Genomic DNA, 26,194 nt, shown 5'->3' with positions numbered 1-26,194 from the left:
GCAAAGGGCCAGGGAAATCTCAAACGACCCCAAGAAGGGGACCATTCCAGACAGAAACCAGCCCACGAAAAAATTGGGACCAGCTGGAAGATAAGAAGAGGAAAAAGTAGGACGGACCCAGCCGTCAACACAGGAAATCATCCCCCCTGGAACACTAGACAGAGGACCAGGCCGAAACGGCGAACAGGAGGGTGAAACACCGCAGCACAATGCCGAAGATGGCATACAAGCCAGTCAATCTATACATCAGATTCCTAGAAAGACAGAACTGAAGCAGCGCCAGCTATGCCCACGTAATGATCAAGAAACCGCACCAGTGGAATACAACAAAACCAGGAAAGGCAAGAATCCGCAAAGGAGAGTCCACACCCTCCCAGCGAAAGACAGAGCTATGCAATAGCTACAAGTACCCCACATGGGGTATGACACGTCCCAAGAAAATATGGGAATCCACTCTTAGGGAAGGAATCCCACATCAGAGAACAAACTATAAGCCCACGGCAGAAACCACAGAAGGCTTAGTAAGCAGCCAAAAAGTATACTCTTGCCAAAAAATGGGGGACTGAACCAGCAGCCAACCAAAGAAGCGAGTCAACCAAGGGACTCCGAGGGCACAGCAACCCTCACAGAAAGTGTAACGGTCACTCCAACACCAGATTCCAGGAGCAGGTGGGATAACACCTCACATCAAGTCCCGGAGGATCACGAAACCAGCCTACGGAGGAGGAGGACGGAGTCCCGCAAGAAGACGCTGAATGGCAGAGTCTGCCTGAGTATTAAACGGAAGGGACCCGTCAAAGGGCAGATAAACCAGACGCTCTCTAATATTTTTGTGAAAAAAGGAATCACATAGCCAAGCATGGCAACGGAGAGCCACAGAGGTAGCCATAGCACGCCCAAGAGCTTCGGCAACATCCAAGGTCGCATGAAGAATAAACACAGCCAATTCCCTACCATCCAACACATGGCCGCAGATCAGCATAGGCTACCGCATGGGAGACATGAGAAAGAAGGGACTCAACAGAGTCCCACAGGCTGGAGGTAGCGCTGCTCAACACACACAAAGTGTTAAGCGCCCGCAAGGCAGTCATGGAAGAAGCGAAGACATTACGCCCCCATGAATCCAACCATCGGGCCTCCCAAGACGGAGGAAACTCCACCACAGGCAAACAGAGAAAGGCATTCCGCAGAAGAGAGCCTTGAGAAGAAGGGTGGAAAGACAGGGTCGTGCGGAGCGGGACAGTGGCGATGCAGAAGCGTCTGAGGCACCGGATCGCCCATGGCAGGACAACCCCAAGCCACCACAAGAGAATTGTGGAGTGACGCTTCAAAAGGAAGGAACAACTCCCATCCACCAGAGCCCTGGTGGAGAACTTCCAAAAGATGGTACGTAGGAAATGGAGTGACAGGTTCACCCATCTGCAGAATACCAGCAGCTGTGGAAATAGCCCATACAAAGGCAACACTGGCTTCAGTAGGGCGCCACGGAGGGGAAAGTAATACTTCCGTGGGCGACGGCTGCAGGCTGAGACATCCATCCCCAATTCCAGGGGGGAGCGTCCAGCCCCGGACTAGTGGAGGATCCACAGATGAATGGGACACCTGAGGGGCCTCAGGGGAAAGTGGAGAGGCCGGTCGAAAAGCCAGCCTCTGGAAGGGAGAGCGAGCAACTGGAGGAGGAGCTGTCCACTCTCGAGCAAGCCCACAAGGTGAACCCCACTAGACAAGTACAACGCAACCTGACGGCAGTTAGAGGCAAACTTTGGGCGCTCTATAATAACAGGGCAGCATACACCTTGTTGAAATTAAGGCAGCTTTCGTTCTCTCAAGGTTAACAAGGTGGGTAAGCATCTTGCCAGGCAACTACGCAACAAGAGAGAGCGGGAATATGTAGGGGGGATCCTGGACTCCGTGGGGGAAATCACTCACAGGGACGAAGACAAGGCCGAGCTCTTCGGAGCCTTCTACAAGACTCTGTATTCGGGAGAATCTTGCGACCCATCTGAGCAACGCAAGTACCTACGGACCTTGCCACTGCCACAGGTCTCGGCAGAATAGAACGAAACGCTTTCTGCTCCTTTCACTAGGGAGGATGTGGTGGCAGCAATCAAGGTTTTGAAACCCTATAAGGCTCCGGGGATGGATGGGTACACAGCTATATTTTATAAGACCTTCTCCTCTGAACTCAGTTCATATTTAGTGCGTTTATTTAATCGTATGGCTGATTATGGCGAGACCTCGGGAATTATGGCCGAGGCCCTGATCTCAATCATACCGAAACTGGGGAAAGACCTTAGTAGGTGTGCCTCCTACAGGCCAATTGCCCTCCTGAATCTAGATGCAAAGCTATACTCCTCCATAATCGCGAAACGGCTTAATGATCTGATGCCGGCGCTCATTCATCTGGACCAATCATTAAAGGTCGCCAGACCCATGATAACACTCGGCGGGTGGTGCATCTGATTGAGAAGGCGAATAAGTTTAAAATCCTGGCGGTCCTAGTAGGGCTCGATGCTGAAAAGGCATTTGATAGGGTGGACTGGGGCTTTCAATTTCAGACACTGACAGCCTCTGGCTTTTCCGCTAAAGTCTTATCTATGATCCCTGCTAACTATCTGTTCCCCAGGTCTAGGGTCGCAGTAAACAGGCACCATTACTCTTTCTTTGAGCACTTAAGGGGCACTAAGCAGGGGCGTCCTTTATCGCCTCTGCTTTAAGCCTTAAGCATAGAACCCTTGGCGCTGGCGATTAGAGCCAATTCCGATATCCGGGGCCTGCCCTTCACTGGAGAACCGCACAAAATCACTCGATTTGCGGACGATGTCGTTCTCTCCCTGTAAATGTAAATGTATCGCGACTTATATAGCGCACGTATCACCCGAAGGCATCAAGGCGCTTGCCTTGAGAACCCGTCCTGGCTTTTTCCCTGTGAGATAACCCCTACTGGGTATCCCCAAGGTGAAAGCCAGGCATCCCGCAGCGGGTGGGCCGCCGTAGTGGAGATTAAGCAAGCTATTGCCCAGAGTTGCAGCGTGGGACCCCATGATTAGAATAGGCACAGAGGCGAGAATTATCAAGTCCGTCGACATTTTTGGGCTCAGGACCCTGCCGCGTCGGAAATTGAACACTGGTCCCGGGCCAGACCTCTGCATCAGGGTCTGCCGCTGTAATCAGTGAGCCACACTCCTCCACGACCCGGCTCACTCCCTTCCATCTGTGCAGGCGGAACTGGAGCGTTTCGAAGCAGTGGCAGGTTTTAAAATTAACCTAGACAAGTCATACGTCCTTAATCTCACTCTCCCACATTCTGAAGTACTTAGGCTCAAGGCACTCACACCTCTTCCATGGGCAGAGTCTTCCATTCAATACAATTGGGGGTTCACCTGACTTCCACGTTGGGGAAACTGTATTCGGCCAATTGTTCCCTGATTCTGGCCAAGATCCAAGCCGAGCTTGCTCAATGGAAGCCAATGTTTATATCCTGGCTGGGGAGGATCCACGCCGTGAAAATGTCCCTTCTTCCTAAACTGCTATACCTGTTCCAAGCCCTTCCCATCGAGCTAGACAGGGACTTTTTCCGACGAGTGAAATCTATGATATTGCGCTTTATCTGGCAGGGTGGACGGGCAAGATTTTCCTTAGCTATTCTGCACCGACCGAGGAGAGAGGGAGGTGTGGGGCTCCCAGATATTCATCTATATTATAAAGCAGCACAACTTTGGGTGTTGGCGGAATAAACGCAGTTGGAATCCAAAAAACATTGGCTGCATATGGCTGCATATGGATAGAAGCGTTGCGGGTAGGACAATCTGGGATTTGGTATGGCGGCCCAAAGGCGACAGACCTAGGAATGTGTATATCAGCACCCCCACCCAGACGACTTTAAGAGTTTGGGACTCAGTATCCAACAACGATAGGTGGACCACCTTTCTCTCCCCATTTACACCATTACACTTCAATCCTGCTTTCCCCCCAGCGATGAGAGAGGGCCCCTTTGCGGCATGGAAGGAGGGAGGTTACCTTGCATTACCACATCTTTTCCACAATTTCGACCCACTCACTTTCGAGCATTGTAAGCGGGACTATGGGGTCGGGGACACTGAGAGGTACCATCATGCACAACTACACGTCCCCTCACGAAATTTGAGGTATTTCCCACCAAGACCTCCTCGATGAAGGGTGTTATCTCCTTCATATACGGGTTCTTACTCTCCACGGCAATTTCCCCTAGGCCCGATACATGTCTATGTGGGAGGGAGTCCTTCAACAGGATATCACGGACGAGGAGTGGGCATCTCTATGGTCAGATATCGCGAAGTTTAACCACTCCTTGGAACTTAGGGAGGCACACTTGAAGATTGGTATCTATACCCGACCAAGTTGAAGCAGATTTTTCCCGGTACCTCGGATAGGTGTTGGAGGGGGTGTGGGTTCTTGGGGGATTTCCAACATATTTGGTGGGACTGCCCCATCATCCAGCCTTTTTGGGAGGAAATTCTAGCCCACATTAAAGAGATGCTGGGTTATCCCATTCCTACGTCAATGGTCACTACCTTTCTAGGCCTCTGTGATTCGACCTTGGAACATCAGACTAAGGCAGATGAGAAGATTATGTGGCTTAGCATTGGGGCAGCCAAGCTCACCTTGGCTGCGGCGTGGAAGAAGAGAGAGGCACCGGCCATTTCCCTCTGGCACTCTCGGTTATTTATTTATTTATTTATTTTATTTATTCAAAGTTTTATATAGCGCGAACAAGATCCTTACAGATATCAGAGCGCTTCACAAAGACAGGGTAGGGGCAGTAGGAATGAACAGAGGTAATGGGAGCAATGTAGTAGTCACTAACATGAAAGGATAATAATAAAATACATAAAACATATCAATATACAGTCAGGTGAACAGGTAATAAAACGGCACAAGTCATTGATCCCAATTACAGAGGTGTTCAGGTACACCTTGGTTGTGTGGCAGGCTTATACCAGTGTTTTAGTATAGAGAGCGCACTGAGTGAGGGCATCGGGAGGGTGAATCAGTGACCCAATGTGTCTCATATATTGGTCGGTAGGAAGAAAGTAGCGTAGTAGTGTCACCATCAAGTAGAGGTATAGTGCCAAAGGACAAGGTGAGCATTGATACAAGGCAATGTAGAGTCTCTGATCCACCACCTATAAGGTTCAGGAGATCTTGGCCAGAAGGATGGTTTTCACCTCTTTCTTGAAGAGTGCAGCGGAGGAGATACGCCTAGTTTCAGGCGGGAGCGCATTCCAGATCCTGGGTGCCATTCCTGAGAAGGAGCGCTTGTAGGTTTTCACTTTCCTGAATCTACGGGGTTTCAGGAGTAGATTTTTTGAGCTTCTATTGGACCTCGAACCTCCTGATATGGACAATTTTTGAGCGAGGTAGTTGGGTGCATTGTGGTGCACGGCCGCGTGTGTCATAACTGCAATTTTTAGTTGTATTCTGGCTTCAAAAGGCAGCCATTTTAGGGACTTTAAATCTGGGGAAATATGCGAATGTTTTCTTGAGCCAGTAATGAGTCTTGCGGCAGCGTTCAGGGAGGCTCTTAAGGGTGCTGTTGTGGATAGCGGGAGTCCGCTGAGGGTCACAATTCCGTAGTCGATTCGAGGGATGACTAACGCTTGTACAGCAGTTTGGAAGTCTTCAGTCGGGAGGAAGGGTTTGATTTTCCTCAGTGTGTTGATTTGGAAATTAGCTGCTTTTGTGGCTTTGCTGATGTGTTGCTGCATGTTAAACTTGGCGTCCAGGGGATTTCGCTGAGTCCACGATGGTGGGTTGGACATTGAGTGCTGTTAGGTTGTTGAGCCATGTTTGGGTGGTGGAAATTTTCGCCGGGGGTGAGATGAGAAGGAACTCAGTTTTCAGAGCATTTAGTTTGAGGTGATTATCGGCTAGCCAAGATTGAGTGTTAATAAGCGTGGAATTCAGATGTTTGAGATCTTCCGGAGATTGAAGCTTTAGGTACAGTTGTGTGTCGTCGGCATACATATGGAATTGGGCATTAGAAGCTTGGAGCAAGGTGGCGAGCGGTTCCATGACGAGGTTGAACAAAGTGGGGGAGAGGGAGGATCCTTGTGGAACACCTAGATCTGCAGGCACAGGTGAAGATAGCACATTATCGATCTTGAACTTCTGAGACCGGTTGTGTAGGAAGGACGAAAACCATTTGAGAACCGTTCCCGATAGACCCATTCTAGTGCTTAGCAGCTCCAGCAGGTTCTCATGTTTGACCGTGTCAAATGCTGACGAGAGATCAAGAAGGATGAGGAGACAGGACTCATTGCGATCAAGAATTTGGAGGGCGTCATCAATTATGTGTGTCATAGCTGTTTCGCTCGGAATCCTGATTGATGAGAATTGAAGAGGTCAAATTGGTCAATGTGTCTTGTTAGTTGGAGTTGGACACATTTCTCCAGCAGTTTGGCCAGGGTGGGGATATTGGTGATGGGTCGGTAATTGTTTAGGTCAGTCGGATCAGCTGTAAGTTTCTTGAGTATAGGTGTGACTTGCCCCACCTTGAGGGAGTCCGGGATGAGGCCTTGTTGCAGGGAGAAGTTGATGATTTTGGTCCAGAGAGGGAGGAGCAAGGGGATGAAGTCTTTTACAGCATTAGCAGGTAGAGGGTCTGTGTGGTGGTTAGAGGGCTTCAAGGTGCAGAGCAGTTTGTGTATTGTTTCTTCCGAGTAGGTATCGAAGTACTGCCAGGAAGCCATGTTTTTAGGTTGAGTGTTAGCCATTCTTGTGTGGTTGGGGAATCGGCTTACATCCATGATGAGGTCATTTCTTATGTTGTCAGTCTTTAGCTTAAAGAAAGCAGAGAAGTCTTCACAGTGTGGGGTGTCGCTTGTTGTGCTACTTGATTGTAGGGGTTGTGCCTTTGTTTGGGTTTTGATTAGTTCGAAGAGTTTTCTTGGCCTGTTTTTTGCTTGGTCCAATTGGCGGCTGAAGAAGTCCAATTTTGTTCGCTTTATTTTCCTGAAGTAGGCATTTCTTTTGTTTTTGAGCCTTTTGAGGTGCAGTGCTGAGAGGTCCGCTCTCCAGGTGCGCTCTGCCATTCGCATCGAACGACTGTCGTCATTGAGTCGGTCGTCATACCAGGGGTTAGAAGTTTTGGTGGAGACTCTCTTCAGTTGCAGTGGGGCGACTTCATTGACTAATGTATTCATAGATTCAAGGTAGTGGTCAGTCAGTGATTGAACATCCGAGGCACCTGAAGGGGGAAGGAGGAGATTGCCGAAGTGGGGAGGCAGAGTAGAGGCGTTGAGATTCTTCATGTCCCTTTTCCATGTTTTGGATTTGATTGGTTGAGTCGGGTTAGGTTTAACTTTTTCATTGATAAAGAAGGTGATAATGTGGTGATCTGACCAGTCGCAGGGTAGAATCGTCTCCAGTTGTGTAGAATTCTCTTTGGCAATGATGAGATCAAGTATCGCGCCTTTGTCGTGTGTTGGTCTATCACATATTTGGGTGAGGTCAAGTGCATTAAGGAAAGTTTTGAGACTATTTACCACTGTGTCTTTCTGGTCGTTCCAGTGGAGATTGAAGTCACCCAGGTAGACTTGGGTGGTCTGCCGACCGGCATTGGAAGTGATCATGTCCATGAGTTGTTGGGTGAATATGAGATTGTCACCAGGCGGGTGATAGATGAGATGTAGAACACAAACTATTTTGCCCTCGCTGGTAATGTCGAGGCAGAGGAGTCCACAGGAGGAGAGGGAGAGGGAGGTGACTTTAGTAACGGAGAGGTTGCTTTTAAAAATGCATGCAATTCCCCCGCCCGTCTTGTCTGAAGACCTGTCTAACCTAATGATGTGATAGTTGGGGGGGACTAGTATGTCCATAATCGGGGTAGAGGCTTCAGTGAGCCAAGTTTCTGTTAGAATGGCTAGGTCCAGATCCCTAGCTGAGACGAGTTCTGCGATGTCGGAGGAGTGTCTCTGGGCCGATCTGCAGTTGAGTAGGATGCATTTGAGTTTGGGAGAGAGAGGGGTGGTCGAGCTTTCTAGAGTGAGGGGAACTTTTCTGAGGTTGTTAGGGACGGAACCTCTGTTGTTGAGTGTTGGGAGCCTCAGAGGGTTTGTAAGAATTGTGGGTATGGGGATGTGTGTGCTGGGTGCACAAGTTACTACTTGTGTAACGATATATCTGTAAGAGACATTAGTTAGTGATAGATTCCTTACCTTAGAATATCCCCAGGCGTCAGACTGGATCCGGAAACTTTTGCGTAGCAATACCCCTGCGCGCCGGTAGGCGTCGTCTGCGGCTCCGCGTCCGTCGTCGGCGTCGTGAGCGCCGGGATGACGTCGTCGGAGTACTTAGACGGCGCCCATGCGCGCTGACGTCAGTTCTGACACACAGCTTTTCCGCGCCAGATACGCAGAGCCATGATAGAACTAACACTGGTGCCATGAAACTAGGGCCCTGAAAGGGGATGACCTTAACCCTAGATATCGGTTCGCAGAACGGGGAGGATGGGTGGGTCGGTAAGGAATCTATCACTAACTAATGTCTCTTACAGATATATCGTTACACAAGTAGTAACTTGTGCATCTGAAAGAGACACGTTAGTGATAGATTCCTTACCTTAGAATAGATACCCCAGCAATACCAACCCCGGTGGTGGGTCTGCGAACCAATATCGCACCAGAAAGTCCTGGAGGACGGAGCGGCCAAAGAAGCCATCCCTCCGGACTTGACTGTCCAGGCAGTAGTGTCTTGCGAACGTGTGCAGCGAGGCCCACGTAGCTGCCTGGCAAATGTCCTGCAGGGGGACACCGCGGCCCAGGGCAGTTGTCGTTGCCGTGGCCAGAGTGGAGTGAGCCCGCAATCCAGCCGGGGGCTCCTTCCTCGCCATGGAGTAACATGCTTGGATACACAAGATGATCCACCTAGAGATGGTCCTCTTGTGCACAGCCTTACCCTTCTTCGCGCCCACGTAACCAACAAAGAGCTGATCATCCACCCGGAATTGGCGTGTGCGGTCTAGGTAGTAGGAGAGCGCACGTTTTGGATCCAGACGGTGGAGCCTCTCTTCCTCTTTCGAGGGATGCGGAGGCGGAAAGAAAGTGGGCAAGGTAATGGACTGCCCGATGTGGAAGGCCGTAACAACCTTGGGCAGAAAGGAAGGTCGTGTACGTAACACCACCTTGTCAGGATGAACAGACAGGAAAGGTGGAGAAGAAGAAAGAGCCTGGAGCTCACTCACCCTCCTGGCAGAGGTGATGGCAACCAGGAATGCAGTCTTCAGAGTAAGGAGACGAAGAGGACAGTTATGAAGTGGCTCAAAGGGAGCACACATCAGATAAGTGAGAACAAGATTCAAGTCCCACTGGGGCATCACGAAGGGAACAGGAGGGAACATGTGTGTGATGCCCTTCAGGAATCTACTCACAATAGGGGACTTGAATAAAGAAGGCTGATCTGGTAGCCTCAAGAAGGCTGAAAGAGCAGAGAGGTACCCTTTAAGAGTGCCCAGAGCAGAGCCCTGCTGGGCAAGGGAAAGAAGAAAGAGCAGCACTTCCGAAAGGGGGGCAGAGAGAGGATCCACAGCCTTTGCTGTGCACCATGCCACAAATCTGTTCCACCGGCAGGCGTATACCGACTTCGTGGAGGGACGCCTGGCTGCCAGAATGATATCACAGACTTCAGGAGGCAAGTCAAATGGCCTCAACTGTCGCCGCTCAATCTCCAAGCTTGTAGGTGGAGACTGGACAGGTTCGGGTGCAGGACCGTCCCCTGCTGCTGCGACAGAAGGTCCTCCCGAAGAGGCAGACGAATCGGGGGATCGACTGACATGCTGAGTAGCTCGGGATACCAGTATCTTCGTGCCCAGTCCGGAGCCACAAGGATAACCTGGGCCCGGTCGCGCCTGATCTTCTTCAGCACTCTGGGCAGAAGTGGTATAGGCGGAAAGGCGTACAACAGACCGCAGCTCCACTCGCGACGAAAAGCGTCTCCGAGCGAGTGCCGCCTTGGAAATTCCAACGCGCAGAACAGATGACATTGCGCGTTCTCTTCTGTTGCGAATAGATCTAACCAAGGCTCTCCCCACTGCTGAAAGAGACCTTGCGCCACGTCCGAGTTCAGACGCCATTCGTGATCCATCATGCACCGACGGCTGAGTTCGTCCGCCCTGGCATTCAGAGAGCCTGCCAGGTGTTGAACCACCAGGGTCACGCCCTGATGTTCCAGCCATTGCCATAGGCGCAGAGCCTCCTGGCAAAGGGTCCACGACCCCACCCCGCCCTGTTTGTTGCAGTACCACATGGCGGTGGTGTTGTCGGTGAACACTTGCACTACCCGTACCCGTCCCCGTTCAGTGCTAGACGAATCGCCCGAAGCTCCAGCAAGTTGATATGGAGCCGGGACTCCGCCGGAGACCAGAGGCCTCTGATCTCCGCCTCTCCCATGTGGCCCCCCCAGCCCTGGAGGGACGCGTCCGTCACAACTACGTGCTCCGGGTGGGGTAGGGAGAGGGACCTGCCAGTGACCCATTCGCGGTCCGTGAGCCACCACTGCAGTGGTCTCGCAGTGCCCTCCGAGACCAGGACATGATCGGACAGGTTGCCCTGATGCTGGGCCCACTGAAACTTCAGGTCCCACTGCAGAGCCCGCATCCGCCACCTGGCGTGACGCACCAGAAGGATGCAGGAGGCCATCAGTCCCAGAAGCCGCAGCGTCAACCTGAACGAGACTCGGGATAACGGCTGGAAGATGGGAACCAGAGCCTGAATATCCCGAACCCGCTGCTCGGGTGGAAAAACCCGAAACTGCGCCGAGTCGAGAACCGCTCCGATGAAGAGGAGCTTTTGAGAGGGACACAGGTGTGACTTCGGCACATTGATGGAGAACCCCAGCAGGTGCAGGAGGTTGGCCGTAGTCTGGAGGTGGCTGACGACTGTCTGGGGCGAGCCCGCCTTCAACAACCAGTCGTCGAGGTAGGGGAAGACTGATACACCCTGCCTGCGCAGATGAGCTGCGACCACCGCCATCACCTTCGTGAACACCCGTGGGGCGCTGGTAAGGCCGAAGGGGAGCACGGTGAACTGATAGTGCTCTTGGCCTACCGTGAACCGCAGGTAACGCCGGTGGGCCGGCAGGACGGGGATGTGGAAAACGTCCTGCAAGTCCAACGCTACCATCCAGTCTCCTGGGTCCAGGGCAGTTAAGACCTGAGCCAAAGTGAGCATCTTGAACTTCTCCGTACGGAGGAAGCCGTTGACGTTCCGCAAGTCCAAGATAGGGCGTAGGCCCCCTTTGCCCTTCTTGGGCACCAGAAAGTAGTGGGAGTAACAACCACACCCTACTTCTGGCCCAGGAACGCGCTCGATGGCCCTCTTGGCCAAGAGGGCCGAGACCTCCTCTTGCAGGAGTTGCAAGTGATCCCCCGACACACGGTGGTATTGTGGTGGCATGGATGGAGGGGATGCCTCGAAGGGGAGGGAGTAGCCCCTTCGGACAATCTGCAGCACCCACCTGTCCGAAGTGACTGTATGCCAGTGGGAGAGGTGATGGCGAACCCTGCCCCCCACAGGCGTCACATGGGCCTGAAAACTCGGACTAGGAAGGTTTAGAGGCCGGTGCTGCTGAGGGAGGTGTGGACTGGCCTCGCCGTGTTCCCCGACCACCGCCACGGCGGTTCCCACGTCCGCCACCGCGCTGCTGGACATTTTGCGGCGTGTGGCTGGCGGTACGTGGTGGGGCGCCCCTTCCGTGGCCACGAAAGGAGCGAAAGGCACCCGATTGCTGGCGTGAGGCCGTAAGGCCCAAGGACTTGGCCGTAGCCCTGGAGTCCTTGAAACGTTCCAGCGCATGGTCTGCCTTGTCGCCGAAGAGGCGACGGCCATCAAACGGCATGTCCAGGAGAGTGGCCTGGACATCGGCCGAGAAGTTGGCGGACCTCAACCAGGCGTGGCGTCGAACCGCCACCGTCGTTGCCATCGCCCTGCCCAGTGAGTCCGTTGTATCCAGCCCACACCGGATAGAAAAGCGTGCTGTATCTCGGCCGTCCGCAAGGGCTTGGCTGAGTTTAGCCTGGACCACCTCCGGGCATCTAAGCAGCACCTCCGCAACCGTGTCCCACAGGGTGTGGGTGTAGCGGCCCAAGAGACAGGCGGTGTTCACAGACCGCAGCCCTAGGCTTACAGACGAGAAAACCTTCTTCCAGAACTGTTCATATCTCTTGGATTCCCTGTCGGGCGGGGCCGACGGGAATGCGGTTTGGGAGTTTGAGGCCTGGATGACCAGACTCTCGGGGGTGGGATGGGTGGACAAAAAGCATGGGTCGCCCGGTGCCGGGCGGTAGCGTCTGGCCACGTTCCTGTCCACAGGCGGGCCTGTGGCGGGCTTGGACCAAGTGCCCAGAAGAACGTCACACAAGGCCTCATTGAACGGCAGAAGGGGCTCTGCGGAGCCGGACTGCGGTTTGAGGACCTCAGTGAGGAGATTAGTCCTCACGGCCGCGACGGGGAGCTGAAGGTTTAAGGCCTTAGCTGCCTTCGTCAACACTACGCTGTAAGCGGAACCCGCCTCCGAAGCCACAGTCGGGGGCGATGTAAATCCAGTGTCTGGCGAGGTGTCAATACCACTGGCCTCCCCAAGCTCATATGTCCAGTCCTGTTGTGACTGGCAATCATGTGCCAGAGGGTCCGCGGACCCCTCCCAATGCTCCTCGTCACCTGTGTCCTGGAGACCAGGATTAACAGCCAGGGCCTCCTCGTGGAGATAAAATTCTCCAAAGGCCGACGGAATCGGCGCCCAGCGGCACCCTCCCGACGCCTGAGCAGAACCGCAGGAGGCATTGGGGGCGGCAACCACATCGGCTACCGGGGACGACACCTGAAGGGACGGCGCCGGTGAGGTCGTAGGGTCGACCGGCGAGGTCCCGGATCCGGAGCCGGATCCAGCGAGGTCTTGCGGTGCCGAGACCGAAGTCGCCAGCGGCGCCGGGCCCGAACCACCCGACGTCGTCGGGGACAAAGCGCCCGACCCGGAAGGACCTCCAGACGGAACCGATCGGCCCGAAGGCGCCACGGGAACCGACTGAGGAGGGAGGGCCCTCATGGCCATGAGGTACCTCTCGACCTCCTCTGGCGTCGCGCCGTGCCCAGGGACCCGAAGGTGTGGGGCAGGCGCCGACGCTTGCGACTCCCGCGGAGCCGCGTGGGCGGTGTCGCCCGAGTCCCCGATCGCATCGTGCGAGCGTCGGGGCGGGTCGGAGGATCGATGACGTCGCTCCGACCTCTCATGCCTCTTACCTGAGGACTTGGAACCAGACGATCGGTGTCCACTTCCGGAGCGTCGATGACTCCGACCTCGCGACCTGTCCCTCGACCTCCCGTGGGACCGGGACCGGGACCTGGAGCGGCGCGGGGCCGACTGCCTCAGCTCGAGACGCTTGCGGGACCGCTCCCGCCTAGCCTTCGACGTCAGGGCCCGGCAGTCGGAGCAGGATCGATCGTCGTGGTCGAGTCCTAAGCACTTCAGGCACCCGCGATGGGGGTCCGTGACCGACATGAGTCGGCCGCACTTCGAACAAGGCTTGAACCCTGGCACCGGTAGTCGAGAAATCGACAAGGAAAGAGAGATCAAAAAGGATCAAAAATTTCAGTCAAAAATTGACTGGGGGTAGAGCTTCTTCCAGATCTGCGCTAGCTGGCGCGGAAAAAAGAAGAACTGACGTCAGCGCGCATGGGCGCCGTCTAAGTACTCCGACGACGTCATCCCGGCGCTCACGACGCAGACGACGGACGCGGAGCCGCAGACGACGCCTACCAGCGCGCAGGGGTATTGCTAAGCAAAAGTTTCCGGATCCAGTCTGACGCCTGGGGATATTCTAAGGTAAGGAATCTATCACTAACGTGTCTCTTTCAGATATGTGTTTTACCGGACCCGAGCCATAAGAGTGTAGTAGTGAGCATAGGTCGCGGTCCGACAGTGGGTTGAGGACACGGCGGTGGGAGTTGTTGCGAACGGGGATAGTCGGCCAGCGCGGATGTCGTTGGAGGCGAGGGTATGTAGGGCGGGTGTGTCCTTTGTAGGGTGGAGGGATGATGGGAGGAGGGCTGGGCTGTGATGAGAGCAGGTCTTTGATTGCGCGGACATCTTTTTTGATTTGTAGAATATCCTCTTTGACTTGTTGGAGGGTGGGTAAAGTCTGGTCAGGGGGAACATTGGGGATGGCGAAGGTGGTGGGAGCCATTGGTGAGAGGTTGTGTAGTGAACTGGAAAGCGGGCAGGGAATCGGAGGGGGGGATATAATGGCGTTGTTGGCGGGGGGTGTGAGTGAAGCAGGCGGTGATGGTGGTGGTGGTTATGGAAGCTATTAAGTCTAGAGCGCATGGCGGACATTTTTAGGGATGACTTTAAGAACTTTGAGTTCCGTGGGGCCCCATGGTCGCTTTCCTCTCCATAGCCCTCCCGTCTGCAGTGTGCCCTGCGAGTGTCAGAGCCCTCCACTTTTTCCAGCTCTGAATCCCTGACAGTATGTGAGTTTGGCCACCGATTTATACTAGCTGCCACCACTGGGAGGGGGGAAGGGAAGGGTGAGGGGAAGGGGAGGTAGGTTTAGTATTTGATCTTGCTTTTGTGTTTTTGTTCTTTTTTCTTTTTTAATATGTCTCTTACGACAATACCCGCAAGAAGAGCTACACGGGGAGACACTCTGACTCACGTTTCACAATGAGGTGGATGTCGCCTCCTGCCTTAGAAAGATAGGTCACTCCACCTGACATCTAGAGAGCAGACGCCCCAAGGTTTCGAAACCTATCTTCTTCATATGTCCGGTTGCATGGCAAACCCCGTCACTGTTAGAAGCTATAACTCTTAGAGAGCTGTCTTGTAAGCCAGGGGTCTTTGTTCAATTGGGGTTCGGGGCCTGTTCAAACCTATTGTACTTTGGCTTTAGTTTGATTGCCCCCCCCCCCGCGTGGGAAGATGTGCAGGATTGTAGCATGTTTCTGGTTAAAACAATAAACATACCTTTGAAAAAAATAAAGCTTTGCAGCCAAATCCTCATGCCATTTTCTTTAACGGGCTGGTTTTTTTTATTGCTTGAAAAAATTGATTCTGCACTTGAAGAAAATTGGTGCGAAACCGGACCATTCATAATCATGCAGGCAGCATGCCACAAAGACACCGATCCGCCCAGCCCTTTGAAGTATACTATACTGTTGACTGCAAAGAGCAAAAGTGAATCGAGAAAGCAAAAGACACATTTCTGCTTCCAGTCTAGCAGTTAGAAGTCTAAGAAATGAATATGTGACAACTAATATCTTTTTCAATATTTGCTTTGAGGTTTTTTTTATTGTTTGCTGAATCTAAGAACTGATATGGTAATGGGAGTAAAAAAAAAAAGAGAGGGGGACTGGAAGCCAATCAAGATCCAGTACCTAGGCACGAAAGGCAATCGTATTGGCAATGGTACTTGGAATCTCAATGTCCAAAAGCTTTGGCATTTCTGTTACATCACTATTCGTCAAAAATAAATAATTATGGGCAAACAGTAATGATATGTATTTTGTAAAAGGGAGCTCTGAAATGATAACTAGCTTGTAATAAAACATGCAAACAATTTTACACAGATTTCCATCAATTATATAATTATGAAAGCTATTTTTCATGAACACGTGTTTGACTTGAAACCAGATTTATTGGTTCCAATGGAAAGGCTAAAAGAACACAATTAGAAATGAAGACAAGTTCAAACACAAAATACTAATCTCCACTATGTATAAAACAATACATACTGTATTTTCTTCATCTGTTTCATTTTCTTTGTTGGAATCTGTAAGGTAATCCGTATTTTCCTCCTCCTCCTCTTCCACTTCATCCTCCTCGTGTTCTGAACCATCCTGAAATGAAATTCAATTTGAGTATAGAGCACATACTGCCAGTTTGCTTTGGAAACGATCAGGTGCTATGTGCGGGTTTGTCCATAAAACTCATTTTACAACACTCTATCGAGAAAACAAGAGATCAATATTTTCATAATGATAAAGTTATTTTTCTTTGATTAACATCTTTTTGGTTGCTACTCTGACCACCTACAGATTTTGCTCACCTTTTGAATTCCCAGGTGTCAGTCATAATCTGGAAACTTTTTAATAGCATTCCATGCTGGTAGAGGGTGCTGACTCCACTTTGACACCAGAAGTGATATCCTTGTGACATCACTGGAGTTATAAAGCACCCTTTTGGGGCAATGACATCAGTTTTCCATACATTTTTTATACGAATTTGAGACAGACAGATGAGAATGACATCTCAAAGACAGGTGCAGCAATTTTTTGGGAAATGGGACCATATTAACAAGATGTACTTATCAACCAGCCGTCAACCGGGGCGGTGGGCGGGTCATTGAGGAATACGCAGGTTAACAGAGCATCCACCCGAAAGATTGTTACCAAAGGCAACTTTTTTCTTATGATGGATACCTCTACCTGCAGGTTCCTCACCTTTTGAAAAAATTACCCAAGCAATATCTGACCAGGAGATGGTGTACGGATGGTTTTAGCAGAAATCTTCAAGGACAAAGCATGCTAAGTACCATTCCCTCAGAACTTTCAAAATGAAGCAGTAGTGCTTCGCAAAGGTGTTGAGGGAATTACAAATCTCAACTTTGCAAATTTCTGGCACTGGTACCCCTCTTGCTATGGCAGAGGTAGAAGGCTTTGTGTTAGTAGAATAGGCCCTGAAAGGTCACAATACGGTTTCTGAAAGGAGCATAGCACAGAAACGGCTTTGCTTGCCACCTCCGAAGAAATCAGATGGGCCTTAGATAAAGGTTACCAAGCCGTCCTGATACTACTTGATCTCTCGGCTGCATGTGACATGGTTAACCATACTATATTGATTACCCGACTTGGGGCCATGGAAATCAGAGGAGCTGCCATGACCCTACTACAAGATTTCTTAACACATAGAAGAAACCATATTGTACTGGGCAATTGCACATCTGAGCAATTTAGTTCGCCATGTGGGGTGCCGCAGAGTCCTTTACTGAACCCCACCCTTTTTAATTTGTACGTTGCTCCCTGGCGTTCTCGGTGGTGTCTTACGCCGATGGCACACAAATTGTGGTGTCAACCCCCAAAGACTCAGATGAGGCGGGCCTTAGGTTCTGCTCTTGTATGACACAAGTTGATCAATGGATGAAAACGAATTGCCTAAAGCTAAATTCAGGCAAAACTGAGGTGTTAGCTTTCGGTAACAACAGATCCCTGTGTTTCCTAACTGGTGGCCCCACAATATGGGACCCTTACCTATTCCAGCTCAAAAAGGAAGAAACTTGGGAATAATGTTTGATGACAAGCTTCATTTTGGCCATTAAATAAAAGCCTCATCTTCCTCCGTATTTCACACGCTAAAAATTATAAGGAAAATCAGACCTTTCATCCAAAAAGAACTTCAAAGATTAGTTGTTACCTCTTGTGTTCTGACCAAACTGGATTATGGAAATTCGCTATTTATTGGGATCTGCAAGAAGTCATTATAAAAACTATAAATACTACAAAACGTGGCTGCGAGACTTCTTGCTGAAATTCCCAAACACAAATCAGCGGCCCAAACTTTGATCAATCTACACTGGCTACCTATAGCTAAACACCTAGAGTTTAAAACACTATGCATAACTTTCAAGGTGCTGCAGAACTCTGGACCTTGCTATTTCTGTAGTAAACTAGCCTGGTACTCGCCTAGCAGAAAGCTCAGATCCTCGGAAACGAGGCTATCTATCTATCGCTAGATCTAAGCTCTTGGCCTGGGGTGGCTGGAGTTTCCTGTTGAAGGCAGTCACACTTTGGAATGCTCTACCTTTAGCCATCAAACGTTCTGACTTCCTGATTTTTCGGAAGCAAGTCAAAACCTGGCTGTTCTCTCACCAATGATTAGAAGCACTTCCGTCCAAGCGTCACATCCCCTGTCTGCTCCAGCGCCAAGATGCTACTGGGCATTCGAGTGCTTTATAAATCCTAAAATCAAATCAAATCATACACTCCGGTGGCTCCTTGTGGGCAAGTCACAGCACATTTTGATGCACAAGATAATCCAATGGGATAATGTCCTCTTATCTTGCCAACAAAGCTGGTCATCCTGTATGAACTCCTTCGCCCTATCCACATAAAAGTGGACTGCTCTGTTGGGTTCTAGTCTGTGAAGCCTCTCTTCATCCCTTCATGGGATGTGTGAACAAAGGTTGACAGAGGGATGCATTAACTCACATTAAAGTGGGTAACCACTTTGGGTAGGATGACAGCCATGCTTCTGAGAACCAGCTTGTTAGGAAATAAAGAACTTGACACTCACTCGCATGTCTGGCTGACATGATGGCAGTTAGTAAAGGTTGCAGTTGCAACTGGCCACTGTGCAAATGCTTGAACGGAGAACACACCAAAAACATGAGAACAAGATGTATGCCCCACTGTGACATAATGAGTGGGGATGGAGGAAATTTGTTTGCATGTCCTTTCGAAAACCTGATCACTGTGGTGATTTGAAGTGAGACAGCTGATCAGGAAGAAGAGAAAGGTTGGCAAACTGATAAGAAGACTAACTGTGCCTACTGCATGCTCTTGCTGAGCTAGTGACATGCAGGAACTGAATTGTCAGATAGCCAGGAGCGTAGAGGTCTGTCGAGTTGTCCATACACCACTTTACAAAAATACCCCATCCACCGGCATACACCACTTTGGTGGAATGTCTGTGGGACATAAAAAATCAACCACTTCAGGAAGTAAAGAAAACGTCAGAATACCCTACTCCAAGCAGCAGGTTGGAGGTTCTGGAGTTGAGGTACAGAAAGGGAAAGGAGGTCTATCCTGTGAGGAAGAAAAAGCAGGAGGCACATGGAGAGGTGCATCAGGAATGCATACCACATCACATCCTTCAGGGCTATCAGAATGACTTGACCCAGATCGAGGCAGCTCTTCCTTAAGACCCAAGCAAACAACAGTGTGGATGGAGATGTGTATTGAACCAGAAAGTTCCACTTCAAGCAAAATGCATCCCCCAAAAGTCCATGTAGCAGATACTGGAGGTCACAGAATTTTAAGTAGTGAGCGCTCCCACTAGTGGCAAAGAGATCCAGCATAGGCGTTTCCCCAGATTTCTTTTTTTAAACTTATTTCATTGATTTTATTGTAATTAATAATCCAGTATGACTGCAAACTAAATGTTACAGAATACATGTAGGTGTTTCATTCTGTGTTCAAAGAACAATCATAGATGTAAACAGCATAGGAACTGCAGTGACTGTGGTGTAAATCCCAGTAGCAGCATTTAAGTCACTGGTATTTGCATTCCCTCGGAGTTTCCCAGATAACAAAAATATTTTGTACAGCCTCCAGATGAAGGCCCAACTTGTGATGGGCAAGAGGACGCTGACTAAGACTGTCCCCTCACATATTGAGTAGACCGGCTAGATGGCTGGCTACCACCTAGATGTGAAGGTTCCTGAGCCCAGGACCGGAACCATAGAGCTTATTGGCAGAGTAGGAGCAACTGTACTCTACCCTGCTTGTTGATATACCACATCGCAGTCATATTGTCCATTAATATTTCAACAGACTGGCAGTGAAAGGATGGGAAGAAGGCCTTGAGTGAAAGGCAGATCACCCATGGTTCTAGCAAGCTGATGTACAATATCTGCTACTCTGGAGACCGGAGACCTCTGACTTCCAGATAAGCACCGCATCTTAGGGCATATGCATCTGTGATCAACGTTGCGGGTAGGAATGATTTCTCTTCAGCCAGACTGCCTTCCACGCTCCAGCATTGCAAGTTTGCTGCAGAGTCCCTGGAGACCAGAATAGATCACTGAAGATCTCTGGTGTGTTGGAGCAATTGGCTCCAGAGGCACCACTGGAGGGTACTCATGTGCCAGTGCGTGAGTGACCAACAGAATGCAGGAAGGAGGCTTAAGACCATCAGGACTGAAATGTGTGCTCCACACAAAGATCTGATTCATAACCTAAATGTCCTGAAACTTCTATGGCGGAGACGAGGCTTGACTCCAAGTGGTGTTCTGTACTGCCCCAATAAGTAGGATGTGTGGAGTGGGCACCAAGTGGTGCTTGGGCTTGTTGACTGAAAAGCCCAGATCGGACAACAACGTTGCTGTTGTCTACAGGCTTTGTGACACCATCTTCGGAGAGCTGGCCTTGATAAGTCAATCTTCCAAGTAAGGAACATTTCAGGATCACCATTCTTCTGGGATGGGCTGCCATCACTGCCATCCCCTTCGTGTAGACCCAGAGTGCTGAATTTAGGCCATAGGAAAGGATGCAAAACAGGTAGTGTGCAGATTCTACCATAAAGAGAAGATATTTCCTGTGCTGCAGGATTGGTGTCACAAAAACATATTCTGCAACACATTTATACATCCTGCCAGTCTTATCGCCTCTAGCCTCCTCTCGTTCTGAGCCAAAATTGCTCTCGCTGCACAGCAGCCCCAGTTTCCTCCCCATGGTAGGCCTTGGGGTGTTCTGGGGCAAGTTCAGTCACATACACAAGGCCTCTGCAGCATTCAGAGCTTGTTTTCTCTCTTTTCACTCCAGCAATATTTTTTCATTTTATTTATATCTTTTCTTGAAAACCGGCATATCCTGATTTTCTACACATATTTTATTATTTTATCTAGGTTCTTCCAATCCATTATGAAAGTAGTAATTTCTGGGCCAACACATGTTCATTCCCTGCCTCAACCACATTTTCAGGGAGTCAGCCAGGGGTCAATACGCTGCAGATTTGCCTTGATTCTTTGTTGCTCGCTCTTAGTCCAGCTGTATTCCACTGTTGGATTCTTCAGTCCTGCTATTATGTGGAAGCCATATTCTTGTCTCCACTACTCGTCCATTGCTCTTTGGTTGGCTCCAGGAAGTTTTTTCTTCTGATGATTTTCAGTGTTTACCTTCCTGGAGAAACTGGTACTGTAGAGTCAGGCTACCTGTTCGTGCTGGAGTCTGAAACAGTCTTTTGGAGTGGAAGGCCATGTCTTCTAAGCTAGAAGATCTGCAAGCTGTCCCCCAGGAAACCTGTTTGTGACAATTGGTATGTAAAAATATGCATTTTGCAGATTGACAAACACTATCCTGTCTTCTGTTTTGAGAGCAAGTAGAACCTGAGCTAGGGACAGCATTTTTAATAAATTCTGTTTGGAGGAAGGATTTCAGAAGTCTAAGTTCAAGGATCGGGAGGAGTCGTCCTTGTGGATCAGAAAGTACCAGGAGTAGCACTCCTACCCCAGTGCCTGCGCTGGCTTCATCTCTACTGTGCCATTGTACAGTAACACTTCCACCTTCCTTTGGAGGATCTTTGGTGGTCTGGCAGGAGGGCAGATGGGGAAGGTGGAGGGGCCTGCCAAAAGGGTAGGGCAGACCCCCTTTCAACAATCTATAGTAGCCATAGCTGCAAAGTAATGGCCCTCCAGGCATATGAAAAGGAGGAAACCTATCCTTCAACTGGCTTAGTGATCTATAAAAAGATAACCAGGGCTGTTTCCCAGCAGTGGCGGGGGAGGAGAAGGAAGAGGAAAGTGGTGTGTAATGTAATGCCTCATTTTTGTATGGTCTCCCCCAAGTTTTTCGACTAATGCTGCTGATTTTTTGACTCTCAGAGCACGGAGGCCGGCAAACCAGCACTCAGTATCAGTGCATTACCCTTAAACTGATATGTCGAATTGGCTTTTACCCAATTGGCTAAGCTAACTTTTCTGTAAGTCCCTAGTAAATGGTACCCGGTCAGTTAAAGCGTTCTTCCAGGGATTGCAGGACTGGTTGTGCCACCCTGGGTGGGACAACAGTGAAACAATACTCCCAGTCTGGAAGAGTAGTTTAAACTGCTAGCACAAGTTCAGTATTTAAAGTAATGGCAATGCAAGAAGACTTCCACCTGGTATATGAGTAAGCCACCCGTTTGACAGGCCAATAGAGTCTTAAGGCAGGGTGCAACATATCCCACAGGCATAACATGGAATTTTATATGTTCTGACAGTAAAGACATGAAACTGTTATTTTTTTTTTTCACAACCAGTTTATTGATGAAGATAAGCATATGAAATAGAGTGGCGGCCCACAATCAGGACCACACCACCAGACATTTTGATACAATCACAGCAGTCAACCGAGTGTCCAAGCAAGGAGATAATGCAATCAAGGATATCAGAAAACAGTTACCCCACCTTCATCCTATTCCGCTATCTACCTACCCAACTCCCTGATCCCACCCTGGAACCCACCCTAACCCTATGCATGTGTGCACTAACTGTATCGACGTAAGTTTGTGACGTGGGTAATGTGTGTGTGGACATGGGCTTTGCCAGCCTGTACGGGGCTAAAGATCTTCTTCTTGCTCCACTGGGGGGTCCAGTGTCAGACCTCTATAGTCTGCCCACCTCTTCCATATCTTAAAGTGTTTGCGGGGGCATCCTCGTGCCTCAAATATAGGTCTCTCCAGGCCCATACAGAAGTCTATACCAGCCTTCCATGCATTCAGGGGGGGGGGGGGGCCTCACATTCTTCCAAGCTCGGGCCAGGTCTCTTTTAGCTACCACTAGCCCCAGTAGGAGCAGGTGCCGCTTATAGATATTACCACCAACCCCTTCCAGAACGTGCAATAGACCCAGACGGTGAGTACGGGGGAGGGTCCAGCCCAGCACCTCAGACAGACATCCCCAAACACCCCTCCAGAAGCCAACCAGCCGAGAGCACGACCACATTGTGTGAAGTAACGTACCCACCTCAGCCCCACACCGCAGACACTCTGGGGACCCAATCAGGCCCGCCTTCCACAGACGCTCTCGGGTATAGTATGCTCTATGGAGAATCTTGAATTGTATGAGTCGAAATCGCATTGCGATAGCCGCCCCCCTCGGGGATTCCAAGGCCTCTCGCCAGTCATCCTCGTCCAAGGGGCCGAGATCAGCCTCCCAAGTCGTCTTCAGTGAGAGAAGAGTAGGGGAGCAGTGGGTGACCATTGTTTGGTAAATGCGCGATACTTTTTTGTCCCCAAGATCACCCATGAAGACCTTCGCCTCGATCGGGCTAAATTCAGGGAGTGAGTCAAGGTTGGCAATACTGGGCGTCAGTGCATGTCGGAATTGCAGGTACCGGAAAAATTGAGATTGGGGCATATCAAATTCGGTACTGAGGGTCTGAAAGGATTTGAGCGACGTTCCAGACATCACCTGGCCTAACTGCGAGATACCTATTGCATCCCAGCCATCGAAGCCTGATAGTTTAGAGAGTTCAGGTAGCATACCGTTCCGCCATAAAGGCGTTTCTGCGGTTAGTCTGCCCCACCAGCCCACGCGACGCAAGGCCTGTCGCCATATAGCAAATACGAGTTTAGTAACCCTCGGCAGCGAGCTACGCAGTCGGGGTGAGTATAAGATGGTATGGAGCGAGTTATCGCCCATCAAAGCACGCTCTAGTGCATAGGCCGGATCCCCACCGTCACCGTACCACCATTCGTTCAGAATAAGGAGATGAGCGGCCTGGTAATACGACTGCAGATCCGAGGTGGCCAGGCCTCCACAGTAGGTGGACAAAAAACATGTGCGCAGTGCCACCCGGGCAGAACCTCCCGCCCAGAGAAAGCGACCCAGCACTGAGTTAACCTGTTTAAACCACCGAGGTGGGATAGGATACGGATGGTTTTGTAACTGGTAGAGTAGGCGCGGGAGCGCAACCATCTTGAAAATGGCAGAGCGGCCAAAGATTGTCAGGGGCATTCGAGACCAAGTTTTGACGTCCGTCTGAACTCGTTCCCAGACGGGCTGCAGGTTATGGTCCCAGGCAGTGTCAGCCGAGTCTGAGAGAAACACCCCAAGGTATTTCAGCCCATTTGTGGCCACTCGTAATCCTGAAGCCCAGGGGTCTGTCACCGGGTCTCCTGATAGCACCCACAGGGTGGACTTGTGGAGGTTGAGATACAAGCCCGAGGCCTCTCCAAACTGGTGCATGATCTCCAAGACACGTGGACCCGAGCGTTGCAAATCTGTAAGGAAAAAGAGGACATCATCCGCGTACAACGCAATCTTATCCGACAGGGTAGCATTCCATACAAAGCCCCGTATCTGTGCATCCCGGCGCACTCTTGCCGCCAGGGACTCCATGGCCAGTGCAAAAAGATAGGGGGAGAGCGGGCAGCCCTGCCTGGTCCCACGGCCTATGCGGAATGTCTCTGATACCGCCCCGGCGACCCGCACCGAGGCTGTAACATCGGTGTAGAGGAGCTTTATATAGGACAGGAAGACCGGGCCCAAGTTGAGCCAAGATAGTAATGTAAATAGGTACGGCCAGCCAACCGAGTCGAAGGCCTTGTTGATATCGGCCAGCAACAACGCCGCCTGGTCCCCCAAGGCCCCAACAGCGTCGATCGCCGCCTGTGCGCGCCGGATATTATGTCGCGTTGCCCTGTGGGGCATAAAGCCCGCCTGGTCCGAATGGACTAAATCCGTGATGTGTGGAGCCAGACGATTCGCCAGAGCCTTGGCCAATATCTTAGCCTCAATATTAATTAAGGAGATGGGTCTATACGAATCATGGCTATATGGGGGTCTGCCAGGCTTCTGAAAGACCACTATTTCTGCATGGCGCCAGTCTGGTGGCAGCATACCCCGAGTACGGGCCGCTTCCAGCGCCCGGCGATAGTGTGGTCCCAACTGCACATGGAATTTTTTAAAAAATTCACATGGGTAGCCATTCGGTCCAGGGGCCTTACCGGCATTGAGTTGCCCCAATGCGTCTCCCAGTTCCTCCGCCGTGAGGGGTGCATCTAGGGCCTCCCTGGTCTCGTCCGACACTGGCACCGGCGGGAACTCTGCGAAGAAGCGGGCCAAGTCGCCCTCAGGCAATTGGTCGCGCGGGGCATACTGATCAGTAAAGTATGTGGCGAAGCTTGCCGCCAAGTCGTTCGGGTCGGTCAAGACTTCCCCGTTGTCGTTCGTGAGACCCGGCAGTACGAGGGGCTGGAAGTTGTGCTGGCACAATCTATGGAGCATGGAACACGACTTGTCCCCCCATTGATACACCCTACTTCTTGTGGCTAGCCACGCCTGCCTGGCTTCATCTAGCAACAGGGACGCGTACGATTGCTGTGCCTGCAGGAGCAGCCGCAGATCCACCCCATCACCACCAGCACTGTGTTCTTGTTCGAGGGTCGCCACTCGGGCAGCCGCCTCTGTAGTATGTTCACGACGCTGCCGACGGGCCGCTGAGCACCATGCGATATCGACTCCCCGTATGGTAGGTTTCATAGCCTCCCACACCACACCTATGTCGGCACCCTCCACCAGGTTCTCCCGCCAATAATGGTCTATGGTTTCTCGCAAGTGCTTAGTATACGCCGGTTTCAGGAGATGCCACGAGGACATCCTCCATCTAAACGGCTGCCGATTCTGAAGTAGATCTATTTTAACTGAAACTGGGGAGTGGTCGGACAGGCCCCTCGGGAGGATGTCTGCGCCCTTCACCCTACACAAGTATTCTCCAGGTAGAAACATATAATCCAACCGCGAGAACGAGCCATGTACTGCTGAGACATACGTATAAGCTCGGGTTACAGGGTGCATATGTCGCCAAGCATCCACCCAGCCTAGCCCCTCACTCATTGCATGCAATCTGGTGGGTGGAAGGGAGGGGGGGGTGGTCTCGGTCACCTCTCGACGTCTCCGGCGATCCACACTCACGTCCATCACATCATTCCAATCACCCCCAATCACTGCCAGAGATCCAGAGACGTCTTCCCACACCGCAAACAGCCGCTCTGCCAGGGCCCACTGCAGGGGAGGGGGGGCGTATACACTCCCAAACACCACGGGCTCCGTGCCCACCATGCCCTTAACAAACAAGTAGCGGCCCTGAGGATCCACCCACTGCTTCTCGTGTACATATGCCACCCTGCGGTGTATCAGTATGGCCACTCCCCTGGATCCCCTGGAGAATCCCGCGTGGAAAACCTGCTGATAGCCAAATCTCTGTAGACCCAGTGCCTTCGTGCCCATCATGTGAGTTTCTTGAAGCAATAATACATCTGCCGCTTCTCTTTTCCCCCATCGCAACACCGCCCCACGTTTAATCTTGTCTAACAACCCCCTGACATTCCACGTAATCACCCGCATAGAGTCTACAGGGAGACGATTGGTCGATTCAGCCATAGTCAATCGGAGTCCACCATAAAA

General features: G+C 51.0%; 1 protein-coding gene across 11 annotated transcripts in view; it reads right to left on the bottom strand.

The window, feature by feature from the left end:
- The window catches only part of UPF2 (UPF2 regulator of nonsense mediated mRNA decay), a 1,606,401-nt gene that overhangs the window by 395,875 nt on the left and 1,184,332 nt on the right, over nucleotides 1-26,194 (bottom strand). For all 11 annotated transcript variants that reach the window (XM_086919968.1, XM_086919955.1, XM_086919976.1 and 8 more), the window contains one exon: nucleotides 15,765-15,869. In XM_086919968.1, the coding sequence (XP_086776094.1) occupies nucleotides 15,765-15,869 (105 nt within the window). The remainder of the gene's footprint in view (nucleotides 1-15,764; nucleotides 15,870-26,194) is intronic.

The sequence above is a fragment of the Lissotriton vulgaris genome, chromosome 1_1 (genome assembly GCF_964263255.1).
Source record: "Lissotriton vulgaris chromosome 1_1, aLisVul1.2, whole genome shotgun sequence".
Classification (NCBI taxonomy): Eukaryota; Metazoa; Chordata; class Amphibia; order Caudata; family Salamandridae; genus Lissotriton; species Lissotriton vulgaris.
This window is presented reverse-complemented; position numbering and strand designations above follow the sequence as displayed.